At 40.7% G+C, this 15,629-nt stretch overlaps 1 protein-coding gene across 2 annotated transcripts in view; it reads right to left on the minus strand.

Annotated features, from left to right (window-relative positions):
* LOC128733555 (guanine nucleotide exchange factor DBS) overlaps positions 1 to 15,629 on the minus strand; it is a 243,767-nt gene that overhangs the window by 154,912 nt on the left and 73,226 nt on the right. Inside the window, exons 3-6 of one of the 2 annotated variants that reach the window (XM_053827211.1) lie at positions 14,955 to 15,541; positions 14,776 to 14,891; positions 12,708 to 13,146; positions 12,434 to 12,643 (exon numbers count right to left, since the gene is read on the minus strand). In XM_053827211.1, the coding sequence (XP_053683186.1) occupies positions 12,434 to 12,643; positions 12,708 to 13,146; positions 14,776 to 14,891; positions 14,955 to 15,541 (1,352 nt within the window). Of the gene's footprint in view, positions 1 to 12,433; positions 12,644 to 12,707; positions 13,162 to 14,775; positions 14,892 to 14,954; positions 15,542 to 15,629 lie in introns of both variants that reach the window. The other variant, XM_053827210.1, reaches the window with a different exon arrangement.

Raw genomic sequence — 15,629 nt, forward strand, 5'->3', positions numbered from 1 at the left:
CGAAACCAGGTTTTGAAAGTCGGTACCATAAATATCTCAAGAACGGCTCAAGCAATTCTCATGATTCTTTCTTTGTTTTAAAGCCAACAAAATTATCTAGTGTTTGACCATCTTTTTTTTGATATTACTATTTTTGTATTTTTTAGAAATGTTTAAAGTCAATTTTTTCGACTAAAAACCTTACTTTTATGTTTGAATGTCCGCCATTTTGTTATGCTTCGAATTTTAAAAAAAGGATGAGTCAAACACGAGATAATTTAATATACTTTCATGTCGTTTTGGAATTTTTCAATTCGGATAAGGCCCCCAGCGCCAATCCATGGTACCGCAAATCATGTTTTTTTCGAACGAACATGTTCAAAGAGCCGTAGGGGAGAGGGAAAAAGGTTCACATATGCAAACAAAATTGTAAATATTAGTATAAAATGCAATGTTTCGAATGCAAAAAACCCGAATCGATTTACTTTTCGCGTTATCGAGAATAAAATATTTGAAATTAGGCAAAAAATTTGGTGTTAAAAGTACTATGCCCCCTTAAGCTATTCTAGAAACGATATCTGTATTGAGTACTTCTCGCTGAAACGGGGCCACGAGGTCTTCAAATATTAGAACTTTTGCACTTAATTGGTTGAAAATGGTTAAAAAATAAGAATTACACTTTTGATACCTCAAAATAGTGGACCCCTCGTTCTCTAAGAGGCCTAAAAGTTTCAAACAAAGTTGAATTTTCAGCAAACCTTGGGATCTACATCATGTGATATTTCTTAAATTTTCCAAGAAACAACTAACAAATGGCCCGGTTCTGTAAAGAAGAAGAACAGGGCTTTTAAATGGAATAAAAAAAATTTGGCGGCCATCTTGGATTTGATCGCCATATTGGATTTTATCAAAAAATCGCCGTTTTCACCATGATCCCCCCAACCAATTTTCATTTTAAGAGCACCATTGGAAAGCGGAGAAAAAATTCTACAAGAAACATTTATAAAATTAGGTGTGCAATGGCATTTTGGCAGGTGAAAACGGCGATTTTTTGACAAAATCCAACATGGCGGCCAAATCCAAGATGACCGCTAATTTTTTTTCACTTCGTTTCTAAACCTCCTATCTGTCCTCTTTACAAAACCGTGTCGTTTGTAGTTTGCTCCATAGCAAATTTTGGAAATATGTATCACAATAATTATATGAAAATTGTGAACCTTGCTACAAATAAATGGTTGTTTTATTCAGTTAATGCCATTGCACATTGCAGACTACACCTTCCATCTACTCCTCCGGTAGTTTCTCCTCCTCCCAAATCTAGCTAGCTAGATCTAGTTGCTAGCGATTCTTGGCCATTTTTGTAGAGCTCTGCCGGGAGTCCTTTCCGGCGGCTCTATTATTCTTCAACTGACGAATTTCTCGCCGGATCTCTTCGAGATCGGGAGCTGGTACACTGTAGTCGTTTGTAGGCACTCCGAGGTTTACTTCCTACTGCTGAACTACTTCTACTGAAGAACTGTCCACCTCACGTTCGTTTGAAATTAGATCCCCTTCCACGTCCCTACACGTGTCAGGTTTAGGCGTGTAACCATTACGAGTTTGGTTCACCTTCTCGTAAAACTTGCGCGTGTTTTTAGCCCGGAATAGATGTTCTAGCTCCTCACGGTCTCTGTCCTTCTTCTGACGCTTTTTCATATTCAGGATCCTGGTCAACTCATTCCACGCTTTCAAACCAACCAGTTCGTGCGCTTGAGGTTTCCTCACCTAGCACCGCGGTTGCGGGCTCACTGATGGCCGAGATCTTCATCCGTAGATCTTCATCCAGCACGCGAGCGTAGTTTTTGGCAACTCGTGGGTTGTCTAATTGCCGAATAATTAACCTAGGAGGGCGGCTTTGTCGTGAGGTATAATCTGTCGATAGCTTGGAGCACACGTGTACTGCTACGTGTAATGTGCCACGAGCTACGTGCTACGTGTAATGGTCCGAGTAGAAATCCGCACCCCGCAGGGAGCGTACGTTGGTGATGTCCGTGAAAAACCGGCCCTCGATTAGAAGATGGTCGATTACGTTCAAGGTTCGTTTGTCAGGTGATTTCCAGTTGGTGGAAGTGTTTCTAGTAATTCTAGTAATTCGGGCGGAGCTTACAGACTTGAAAATGATTTCAAAATGTGTTGCAAGTACATACTCAATCATTCTTCATAAACTTTGGATAGTCAGCAGAGCTACCGCCATCACTGCAGTTACTTACTTACTTACTTACTTACTTACTTACTTACTTACTTACTTACTTACTTACTTACTTACTTACTTACTTACTTACTTACTTACTTACTTACTTACTTACTTACTTACTTACTTACTTACTTACTTACTTACTTACTTACTTACTTACTTACTTACTTACTTACTTACTTACTTACTTACTTACTTACTTACTTACTTACTTACTTACTTACTTACTTACTTACTTACTTACTTACTTACTTACTTACTTACTTACTTACTTACTTACTTACTTACTTACTTACTTACTTACTTACTTACTTACTTACTTACTTACTTACTTACTTACTTACTTACTTACTTACTTACTTACTTACTTACTTACTTACTTACTTACTTACTTACTTACTTACTTACTTACTTACTTACTTACTTACTTACTTACTTACTTACTTACTTACTTACTTACTTACTTACTTACTTACTTACTTACTTACTTACTTACTTACTTACTTACTTACTTACTTACTTACTTACTTACTTACTTACTTACTTACTTACTTACTTACTTACTTACTTACTTACTTACTTACTTACTTACTTACTTACTTACTTACTTACTTACTTACTTACTTACTTACTTACTTACTTACTTACTTACTTACTTACTTACTTACTTACTTACTTACTTACTTACTTACTTAATTGACCTAACGTCTTACGACAAGGCCTGCGCAGTATAAGTTCTCCATCTCTTTCGATCTATGGTAACTGGTCTCCAGTTCCGCGGGCACGCAGTGCTCGCCAGATCTCGCTCCAACTGGTCTTGTCACTTCGCTCGCTGTGCCTTCGTCTTGTTCCTACCGGATTCGACGCGAAAACCATTTTTGCAGGATAGTTGTCCGGCATTCTAGCAACATGTCCTGCCCAACATATCCGTCCAGCTATAACCACTTTCTGAATACTTGGTTCGCCGTAGAGACGCGTGAGCTCGTGGTATATTCTTCGCCTCCATACACCGTTCTCTTGCACTCCGCCAAAAATGGTTCTTAGCATCCGCCGTTCAAAAATTCCGAGTGCTCGGATGTACGGGGGCTCAGATTGTTCGACCGCTAGTGTTTGTGAAGTCCGTAGTAGGCCCGACTTCCGCCTTTTAATCTTACGGCTGGTATTGTTGTCCTCTGTTGCCAGTGAGCCAAGGTATACGAACTCGTCGACTACCTCGAATTCATCCTCGTCGATTACCACCCAAGCGAGCCCTGTCGCGCTCGGTCCCGCCCGCCAGCATATACTTCGTTTTAGTCGTATTTACCTTCAATCCAATCTTCTCTGCTTCGCGTTTTAGTCTGGTGTACTGATCTTCCACCGCCTCAAATATTCTGCCGACAGCATCCACGTCGTCAGCAAAGCAAATAAATTGACTGGATTTATTGGAAATCGTGCCCCGCATTTCGATCGCCGCTCGTCTTATAACACCTTCAAGAGCAATGTTGAATAGCAGGCAGGACCACCTACTTGTCGAAGTCCCCTGCGAGATTCGAATGGGTCCGACAATCCACCCGAAATTCTTACACAGCACTGGATCCCATCCATCGTAGCCATGATAAGTCTAGTAAGCTTACCCGGAAAGCCGTTTTCGTCCAAAATTTTTCATAGCTCTTGTCGCTTTACGCTATTACTGCAGTTATCTTTTCTGTATATCACTGCCAGTCAGAAGGAGACAGATAGTTCTCACACAAGCACAGGCATAAAAGTGGAAAAAGTGTTAAATTTCTGCAACGTTACCAAAACCATACGCAATATGTTTAAACCATAAGTCTACAAAAACCATAGATGTGCATACAAACTCATTGCATGAATTACCGAAATTCCCAATTAAAACACACAGTTCCATTCATTCCAACATTAATTCAATTATTTCATTAATGATCGGACAATCAGAGAAATGCCAAAAACAATAGTAAACTGTCAGTGCAGACGTGGTAAAACATTCCGCCAGAAAGGGTGATAGCAATAGCTCACAGTTGAATGGCGCCCGGCAAACCGGGCGGTGGACACAAAAATTGAATAATACATGCTGCATCGCCATAGTAACTGACTACTGGGGCTGCCAATGAGCCACGAGACAAGCTCCGATGTCGATGTTTATGATAAAACATGGCATATTTTGAACTCGGTGTCGATTCGAGTTACATACTGTTGCTTTGTTGTTTGAGTTCAATCCGCGGAATTCAAAGGGTAGCCCCGCTGTTACGAAGAAACCGTGAGAAGAGATAACGTAATCGATGTTGACTGGCCGAAACGGATGTGATAATGAGGGACACCACAGGAGCTGTGGCATTTCGTTCAAGAATTAGCTGACCAGCATTAGGTCATATTTTATGTTCCAAATTGAACCGGGTTGTTTAAACGAGGCTGATATATATACAACTAAAATATTCAAACAGCAGTTCAGCTAACAATGTGTGTAAAATCATTTCATAGATTCTTACTCGTACCTGAGATTTGGGGTAAATTTTCAGCAAGACGGGTTAAGTATTTATTCGATATTTACTTGTAATTCACAGTTATAGTTAGCACATTTTTTCTAACAGTAGGTAGTACCATCTAGCATCTACCGGTCTTTTTTCTACTTTTTTAGGAAACACTAAAACCAAATTTAATACATTTGATGGACCAATCAGCGTGAGACAAACTAGCAGTAAATCATACTTTTGTGATTGTGCAGCATTTTAGCAATCATTTACATATGCGATATGCATAATCCAGCGACCGGCACACGTCCACAGGAATTTTTCTCCCATGCGATGATCCGGTAATCCGAAACATATCAACCAACCAACACCGACGACGGTTACGTTGTGATGATCATCCACCTAATAAGTACTAGAGAGGAATATTCATAAAGGCGCTTCCATTCCTCCCAGCCGGAAAACAACCGCAGAGAAAGTGTAAAGATCACCATCATATCTTGTCAGCTGGAAGTGATACCGTATTCCAAGTCCCGCACCGCTCTTTCTTCTACGAAAGATTACCTCTCTGCTTCGACCCACTAAAACGGATTGTCTTCGTTTGTATACAATAAGATAGGAATATTATTGGCATGGCAACCATGCTTCATCAGAGTATAATTTATTGCTACATCTGCAGGCTTTCCTGTGACACCACACGGCCGATTATGCGCGGGATGTTGTGTTGTTTGTGCTGTAATTTCGCATATAATTCAGCCGTACAGATTTACGATCAAAGTAGGAACTACCGCAGCTGATGGGTGGTGAGATTTTTCACATGATTAGATAAAACGTTTGTTGTTGGGCGTGCTGGACTTGGACTAATAAATTATTACGGTAAACAGGCGATGAGAACACAAAGACAGATAAAATCGTTTATGTGATAAACGAAGTTTCTGATTAATTGCTTATTATGGGGCTGCACCCTTAAAAATGTCAATACACTTCGAAGCATGCTGCAATGGAGCATTTTACCTATGTGAAATGATAAAAATGACCGTTTGTGTTGTTTAAAATTTGGTACTGACTTTTGGTAACGGGTTGAGTGCGACAATGTTTATTTTTTGTTTATCGTCGACGTTTAGAAGCGTATCTTTTATCTTCAGGACAGCTGTTAATTTACAAAAAAATTACAATATTGTACCTGTGTAACAATGATCAAAATCTAATGGCTCACCACGTACCTATGCCAATATTTTCTTTGTCAAGTGATTTGTGTTATTGGTATACAAAAAGCTGTCGGTTTCTCTACACTAAAAGAGCAGCACATTTACTAAAAAAAATTGAACTTATACAAATTTTCCCCGGCACATCAAACCCGATTCAAGAATGAAACTGTTCAAATGGTTATGCGAGATGGCGAAATTTCAAGAAATTTCGATCGCCTCATCATGTAGATATACTCACTAATATTCGTAGAAATTAATTACAAATTCGTTACAAATTCGGTGCAAAAAATGCTTTGTTTGGGAACAAAACTGCGTAACGTTACAACAAACGCAGAATTTGCCACTTTTTAATCTTTTGTACTCCACAGTCAGTGGTTGGTCTATAACTGGATAGCGCATACCGTCAGTGCCTTACGTACCATAGGCATAAAATAGACCGCGTAGTGGTCCTCAGCCTCTTATCCAGCAACTCCTATCCCTACCTTTTCGCGGTACCAGCCGGTATACGAGCAACCTTAGTGGAGATCGGGCAATCAACCTCGGTGAAAACTAAGGTCGTATACCGACAGGAGGCACACGTGCTTCCGCTGAGGCCTGTGGCAGCTCATGACGATGATCCAACAACACGGTGGACCGTCGTTTCCTTACCAGGTATGTGGCTGTATCCCATATTAGGGGTGGCGTACAACAGCGTCTGATCCGGAGCGAACGGCTGACTTCTCAAACGCTGTGTCTCGCTAGCTATACCCAAAAGACAGTCATCGGGAATAAAAATGCAGCGGTCGCACACGAAGAGCCCCGTTACTAATAGAGAAAACCTATCACAAACGACAATAGCCTAAGGATAGTCAGCGCCGCTACAGCCAGCAGAGGAATTGCTATTATGCACGATAGAATATTCGGAAGTATACCTGAAACTACCCTAATAGAAAAGCCTGCGCTCAGATCGACCACATTCCGTTTGATGCCCGACACTTTTCTGACGTCGTAAACTTGCAGTCCTTCCGGAGACCAAACGTCAAACCGGGACCACTATCTTGTAGTAAGCAAGGTTCGCACCCGATTGTCCAACGTATTCAAATCGAGGAAGATACAACTGAACATTCGACGGTTATCAACGGAAGGAATTGCTGCAGAGTACTTTCGGAAAACTGTTGAGCGGATCGGTGAACAACTTGAGGAGAACCTGAACGAGTAGAGGAAGCACATCAGTACTACAGAGCCTCCGAAAAAAGATGGAGCTATTGAAAGAAACGAGGGTAACGAATGAGGATAATGGACAAGCTGTGGATCCACCAACTTTGGATAAGGTTAAAAATCAGTTAGGAAAATGAAAAACGCCAAACCAACCGTACAGTACAGCATTTCCGCCAAACTTTCAGAAAGTCGAGAGCGAATAGCTGTATCGAGGCATTACTGTTTCTCAGACTGAGGCCGTTGCAGGGAACCTTTGTTGGCGAATACCTACCAGTGCGGTTTTCGAGAGGGACGCTCCACGACAGACCAAATGTTCACCTTGCGATAAATCCTCGATAATTTCCGGGAATTTAACTTGCAGACTCACCACCCAAGTAGCACACGTTGTCACAATTGAGTCGCAGCGGCTGATATGCGACAAATTTAAATGTAAAACTTCGGTTACAGTAACCTAAAATATAACAGTTGTGTAACCAAAATAGCGCAACTTATGTAACTAAATATAGTTACATTAACAGTTACTCAATAACCAATATGTAACATGTATAGTTACAAAATGGTTACTATTGAAGTTACACATAAACTGCAAATTGACTTTCAATTGGTGGCAAATTAGTTATCTTGAAACTTTTACTGCATAGCGAAAACAATGCAGCAGGTTTATTATTTCAATCTATGGCTGTCAACGTCAAGCAGTAAATTTAACTGTTGAATATAGAAGAGAGTATAAATTTAGCTTGTTATTTCAACTCAAATTTTAGTGCCGTTTCAAATTTATGGTGAAATTCATGATTCTAGCTTTGAAAAAATTACGCGCTCTTATTTAATCTAGCTTTTCGTTACTTACTTCTTAGAAAAATTGATTTTTTGTAAAACAAATATGTACAAATTTATTCTTAGCAATAATGAATTAGTGGAGCATTCATCTAGAAATCAATTAAAACAAATTGTTTTCGCTATCACTTAGTAAAATTCATAGCCATTTTGCCTTTGGTTTTAACTACTACACCATCGTCCTTGAAGTTTTGTATCGTTTTCGGCATATTGCATGAAATGATTTTACGCAGACATTGTTCATAGATATCGGGAAAAGGTGTTTTTTAGTGATTGTTGTGAAAAGAAAGTGTTAATTTAATTTAAAAGAATAGTTTCACTTTGAATAAAACAGCTTACCAGCAGTGTTAATCATAGAAGGTTACATTTCAGTTACATTCTAGTTGCACGTAACCTTAGCCCTCGACCTGGTTACGCTATCGGTTACGGCAACCAATATTAAATCTGTTGTGGTCACTTATTTTTTATGTCGTCATTTCTAAGTTACACTGTAACCTATTTTCATTGCCGGTTTCGTTTCGATGTAACTTAATCGTTTTGACGTTTGAGAATAATCAAAATTTGTTTATTTAATACCAATGCCTGTGCGGAGAAAATTCCAAGTACCATCAATTAAGTAAATAAACGCATTTACAAGAGCATTTTAAAACCCGTGTACCAATTGTTTATCTTTACCATAAGTAAAATTCTTGAGATCTAGTTTTTGATTAATCCGTTGTGTTTACAAGGAACAGTGAACAAGTTGTTGCGAAAATGTTACTAGCCGACTATTTTTGACTTCGTAACTGCTCGTAACGGAAAATTAACTGTTTTGCGACCTAGCAAGTTGATGACAGTTTGGAAAAAGGTTTCATTTGTGTCACTTGACAACTAATTGGTAACTCGCAACTGAAAGGTGACTGTTTTGCGACGACCAAGTTGTTGACAGTTTGAAAAAAAGGTTTCAATTTGGTCATTTGGTAACTACCTGGTAACTGTTTGAGACTTTTGTCACTAGAAAACTTAAAAGTAACTATTTTTAATTTTATGTAACCTAACTCGTTACAAGTATCCTAAATGTAACTGCTGTGCAACCTTTTTGTATTTTTTTATTTTTATGATTAGTTACAAGTGCTACTTGGGCATTTGTTTGTAGACTTCAAGATAGCGTTCGATTCTGTTAAACGAAATTAGCTGTGGCGGATTATGTTTGAACATGGTTTTCGAACAAAACTGATGATGCTGATACGTACTACCCTTGATGGTTCAAAATCAAGTGTCAGGATAGCGAGCGAGACGTCGGACTCGTTTGCGACGTTAGATAGTTTGTAGCAAGGAGATGAACTATCAAATTTGCTGTTCAACATTGCATTGGAAGGTGTTATTCGAAGAGCAGGTGTACAGAGTAGCGGTGCCATCATCACGAAATCTCATATGCTCCTAGGATTTGCGGACGGCAACGATATCATTGTTGTTTACTTAGAGTTGTGGAACAGAAGCGTACACGCATCGTAAGGAGGAAGCTGCGGGGATAGGGCTTACCATAAATTCTACCAAAACAAAGTGTATTGTGGCTAGTAGGGAGCGTGGTAGTCCTTCGGGTATTGGAATTACGGTGGTGATAGATGGAGATAATTTTGAAGTGGTCGACGAATTTGTTGATTGTGGTACCGTGGATAACGATGTGAATCCTTAAGTAAAAAGGCGGATAGCGGCTGCCAACAGGCCCTCCTACAAATTACGTAGGCAGCTGAAGTCCCGTAACCTGCAACTCCGTACAAAACTCGCACTCTATAAGACGCTAATTCTCCTGATGACACTCTACAGCCACGAAGCGTGGACGTTGAAGGACAGCGACCGACGAGCTCTTGGCGTTTTTGAGCGTAAGATCCTGCGATCAATTCTTGGCTGCATGGCATACTAAATGAAGAAGTGTGGCGCAGGTGCATGAATAATAATATTTACCAAATATCCAAAGATGCGGATATTGTGAAACGGCTAAAGTACGGCAGGCTATAATGGGTTGGCCATGTAGCAGGGATGCCGGATGAGAAACCAACGAAAACAATATTTAGCAGAGGCAGACCCGTACCCGTTGGATAAGCGCTGAAATGGATGCTAGAGCAGCGGGTATTAGGGGCGACTAGAGGGCGGCAGCTCAAGAACGAGAAACGTGAAGACGTCTACTGAATTCGGCATGGATTCGATAAGCGGATTGTCGCCGAAAAAGTAAAGTACGCAAGTATCAAGCTTTGTTCTCCACTCATTCCCGCTACGTTGTGAAAGTAGCCAATTTTCTAAAAGTTTTACGGCTTCGTTCACAGTAGCACTAGGGAACTAGGCCGTTAGATCAAATGATATCATAATTTCCTCTATTCTGGCAACATCGGTTTTAAATTTTAAACGAAATCTCCTGTGCTCTTAACTGATCGGCTTGGGAATTTCTTTGGCATACCTTGAACCTCTTTCACTAGCCACATTGCTACTTTTTCAGTTACGGATGAAACTGCAGAAATAATTTCCCTCTATGGATTCTTTGGAGACCCTTTTTTCAAGGAAGAATAAGGTTAGATATACGAAGACTTTTCCAGGTATCACCAAATATTTTTGTGATTCTGGATAGTTTTACCATTTCGGCAAGGATTAGTTCTCCGTTGACTAACAATGGACCATTGTTAATTTTCTGGAGCATCTGGAACCTCCCAGATAATCACGAGGTACGACGCTGGTCTAACAAACCAGTCGTCGCATGTTCGGAGAGGCTGTAAGAGTCTATAGGACCGTAGCACTAACCCCGCAATTGTCCTGTACTATAACAGCTGACTGCGAAGTCTGTTAATCAAAAACAGAAGGTCAAGTTTCGAAAACTGAATGTAGCATGTAGGCTTTTCTAGTTACGTTGTTCGTTGCTTGAGTTTTTACTGATGGCCTGGCAACGCTCACGACCAACTCATCTCACGAATGGACCAACGTAGTGCTGCTGTTCTAAGTCCCGAGAACTACCAGGACTTGGGTAGAGTTCAAACCCTTCCGAACAAGTTTGCCTCGCTGGGGTTGGTTATTCGTTTTTTCGTAGGTTATTCGCATCTAGAATGCTAGAATGCGCATGCCAGAAGGTAAATATTCACCAAGTGGGAGAATAGCATTGCGTGTTGCATCCAGTAATTCGCCAATCAATTATGTACATTCATAATTGTTGCCGCGGCCTTTTGTACATGAGATGCAATCCATAAAGCTGCTGTTAACTGTATTTCTCTACCTCTAATTCAGTTTTACAATTACACAACAATTTCGACAGCTTATTCCGTACACTCTCGAGAACTGCAAACTTATAACTGGCAACATAGAATTCAGGTCCCGGTATTTGTCTGGAGTCGAACTTGATGTAAGTTTCATCACTGACGAACTGACATGACACATAGAAGAAAATCCTTTAAAAAGCATCGTCCTACACATTTTGCTTGCACACTTGCCCTCTTTTATGCATGTCGCGGAGTAGCTTGCATTTACAGGGTTTTATGCTGTAGGGTTTTACATTTGAATGGTTTTATACTGAAAACTCGAAGCAACACTCACGCGCCGCGGTGTAACCATGTTGCGAAACATGCTTTTTTGAAAAATGAGTGGTTTGGACGATGGAATTAACACGAGTGTCTCGTCTGTTTGTCTGTGGTTTCATCATCTATCACAACGCAGGACGGAATTGAGAACCACTTCCTGTACAGCTTAGCTTCCTTTCGCGAGATTTTGACCACGTAATGTTTGTCATTTCGGTTCGGTGCCTTCCAAACTTGCCACTGTTTTTACACGACACCGAAGCCTTCGCCTATTTTGCTACAACACAATTCGGAATCTTGGGTTGACGCTTGGTTAACCACCAACCTCGTATTCTCCGTTCGGGTCTGTGCTGCTTATCATCCTTCCGTTTGGTAGTCTGATGCTACTGCAACGTTCTGATTACTTGGGACGCGATTGAATGTGCGGTTCGGCTCGGAACCAATCCATTGAAGAGTAGCATTTAAATTTTCAAATTTTATTGCGCACTTTCTCATGTTCCAAAGATATCAGTGTAGACCCTCAATCGACTTTAATAAATCTCTGCCGATGGAAACAATCCACTCTCAATTGCTTTTAATCCAAATTTCAGTCATTTTTACTCACGCAGACTGCGTGATGCAGTAAAAAGTTTCCAATACGTGTCTCACACTTGACCGGCTGTCGAGAGTTGTGGGTTCGAGTCCCACCTGCCGTAGAACCCAATATATTTTTGGTCTATATAGCGTAATTGCCAGTTCATTCAATTAATCATTTCTCACATTATACATTTACTCCTTTTCAAAGAAAGAGTTTACGCCTTGAACGTGCATAGAGTCATACACAAAAAATAAAAAAATTTCTAAACTTGTTGCTTTTTCTTAAAAAAACAGAAATCTAACGGATGCAATTCGAATACAGTATATACTTATGGGAATACACCTGTATTTGTAAGATACACAATGCATCAAAAATTCAAAATGAAAATTGTTAGGTAAAACACCTACCTGCGATACAAGCGCCTTGGTTTCCAGTGTAATACTCTCCTGGATGACATTCCTAAACTCCATCGGACTGGACAGCTTAAATTCGGCGGCGGACGCGAGAAAGTCCTGAATTTCCAGCAGACTTTGGCCGGCAATTTCCGCCGAAACGGAGCACTTTTCAATTCGCTGCGTAGCCAGCAGTTCAATACCCCGAGCGCACCATTTATTTGCCTAAAAAATTAAAATCGAATTACTTTTCAATAGCCATCAATCAGTACTTGCACATCATTAGTACCTTTTCGACTCGTTCCATCAGCTCACGCGCTTTGATCAACGTTTCGATCCGCTTGGAGATGCGTTCGTTGATCAGTTCGCACACCCGACCCAGCTCGTCGCACTTTGGCTGCACCACCTCCTTCGGGCACGAACTGATGCAGCCCTTGGACCCGATCAGCCGCTGCCCGGTGCCGATCACCTGGTTAGCGCGTTCCACATCCACAGCGCAGCTTTGCTGAAATTCTTTGGTTTCTCTGATCAGCTGATCCATCCGTTCGACCGTTTCGCCGATTTCCGTCATATCCGAGACGGTCTTCAGGTGCCGATCGAAGTTCGCCTGCAGCTCGCGGAAGTCCTGCTCGAAGCGGCGCAGCTCCAGGCACTTCTTTAGCCGCGACAGGTGCACCGTCCAGAACTCCTCGAACTGCCGCTCGGTTTCCTCCAGCTGGACCAGCAGTCTGTGACAATCGCGACTGTCATCAAGATGATGCATAGTAATGTTTGAAAAATTCCCTGCACTGGATCTTTTTTTGTTTTTGGTTTTGGTTTTAAATTTTTTCAGTCGAATTCGCGAGGAAAGGACAATCGGGATAGCACGCGCGTGACCGACGAGCGATGAGGCGACGGCGGATGAGATGAGGATGGATTACGGATGAGATGAGGATAATGAAATTAGCGATTGGTTTTGTGGACGATATGGCTGGTAAGCTTAGTTTATAGATACACAAATACGGTAGCAATTGATGTATTTACATGAAACATTCGGCAATGGGGTTAGAAGATGAATAAGAAGGTGCGTGCTACACATCCAACGGGAAACGGAAATGTGGAACCGTGAGTGCGGTGAATGGCATGTCTTGTGAGTGACGGAAACCGTAAGTGGCTCCTCGCCATGTGCTTTAACTGTGAAGGGGAAGTTGTTTGCTGTAGAGTATTGGTGTGTATATTTGTGTTTGTGCTTTGTGGTATGTTTTGGCAGCAGGCCTTGCATTATGTATGTGTGACTGATTGAGATGATATGATTGATGTTTTTTCTGGATAACTAATAAACAACTTCTATGTATCAAAGAATTATTCGAAAAAAATGTCTAGGCGTGCTATGAAACAAAGCAAAATTTAAGGAGGGCAATCAGTTCCATTTTGTATTACTCCAAAGGTCTCAGAGTCTATCGCAAAACGGCGATTTTATACTATACGATATATTTGCATAGTAATACAACGCCTGTAGTTATGCTGTGCAACATTATTTGTCCAAACCTTTGCAACATCAAAGTGCTTTAAGACAAAAGTTTGAACAGAGCAATATACAATATCAAACTAGGAATATATCGCATTACCATATCAAATGTCTATTAAAAATATAAAAATTATATAATATATGAACATATAACATTAGTATATTTTGCAGCTTTAAATGAAAAAATAAATTAAAAAAAGTAAAAGGTTTGATTGCACTCCTCCTTCAATTGCGATAATCTAGAAAAATGTATGAACGAATGAACGCAGTTCTATAAATGTATATACTAACATCAATCTTATCGTGTCTAGAATTCACAAGCACAAATAAGGTAGCTCCAGGCAATGGTTAAGAGGCTGCAGAATCCACTAGCAATCACACACGCAAACTAGGCAGCAAAAATGAACGGGACGCGATCGAGATATTCCATATCCGTTAACGTTACCAGGTAATTAGTAGGATTATTTTGTTCAACTTTTTTTCTTCTTCTCGGGACAATAACCAGTGCAAGGCAAATTAAAGAATTCAAATACTAAAAACTATTCCTTAAAGCTAGTTGAAAGTGAAATGATTTGAAGTTACCGTAGAAGTTTTGCGTTTCAACTCAAATCACTTCACTTAAACACAATAGATATACACTCTTGTTGGTTCGAATATAGAACCGATTGAACAATAGTTAGCAATATTAGGATTATAAACAGATGATAGAGTAGGAGAAACATTCCTTGTTAGAACCAAACCAACAACAGTAATAGACAATAAACAATTAACATTCCATCTGATTGCTTTTTAAGCCTAACGCTAAGCTATGATGCTCTAAGATATTCGGCAGAGGATCCGAAGAGCTTACCTTTCGATAGAGCTAATGTTACCGAATCGTTCGACAACTTCCTTATCACTATCCTTTTTGGTACGCATTTCCTCTAGTAAAACTTCTCCATGACGACCGGCTGCCATAATATCCTCCTAAAATAATGAAAAATCAACTTTAGAAAGAACTTTTCAACTGCTGCAGAACAAAGCACAAACCTTCAACTTTTCGTACTGTTCTCCCTGCTCATCAATCAACCGCTCGGTCGCCTCAACCGAATTGGGAAATTCCATTTCGTGGATCGACTTCATAAACGCATCCAAATTGCACGAGATCATATTGGTCAGTCCGGAGAACTTCTCCAGGGATATCCGCTGCTGGATCCAGTCGTGATGCGAGTACGCCAATTCGCCGCCCAAATCCAGCGTAAGCTGGGTTCGCGAAATGTACTCGTGCAAATCTTCCAGCGAGGAGCATACGACCACCCGAAAGCGGAACTCGTCCTTGAAGAACTTGTTGCTAACTTCCGAGATTGCCTTCTGCAGAAAACCGGACGGTCGCAGTACGTACACAAAGTGTACGATGCCGGGAAAGTAGACGGAAAGTTTCAGCAGAACCGCCTTCACCGATGCCCACCGGTCTTTGCGGCGATCGATTATCAAATTGAAGCCGAGGTCGGCTTCCGACAGCGACGGCACCGAGGTCAGATACAGGATCAGCTTCTGATAGTCCAGATCGGACAGATTTTGAAAGTTGTTGTAGTCTGGAAAGGTAATCAGCGGACAGCCGTCCTTCGAGCGGCCACCTGAAATGGTAACAAATAATGAGTTTTAAAAGGATTTTTTCAATAAATGTTGATTGCGCTTTCTTATTGTATTCAAATGGTGGTTCTC

The sequence above is a fragment of the Sabethes cyaneus genome, chromosome 2 (assembly GCF_943734655.1).
Source record: "Sabethes cyaneus chromosome 2, idSabCyanKW18_F2, whole genome shotgun sequence".
In the NCBI taxonomy this organism is placed as follows: domain Eukaryota; kingdom Metazoa; phylum Arthropoda; class Insecta; order Diptera; family Culicidae; genus Sabethes; species Sabethes cyaneus.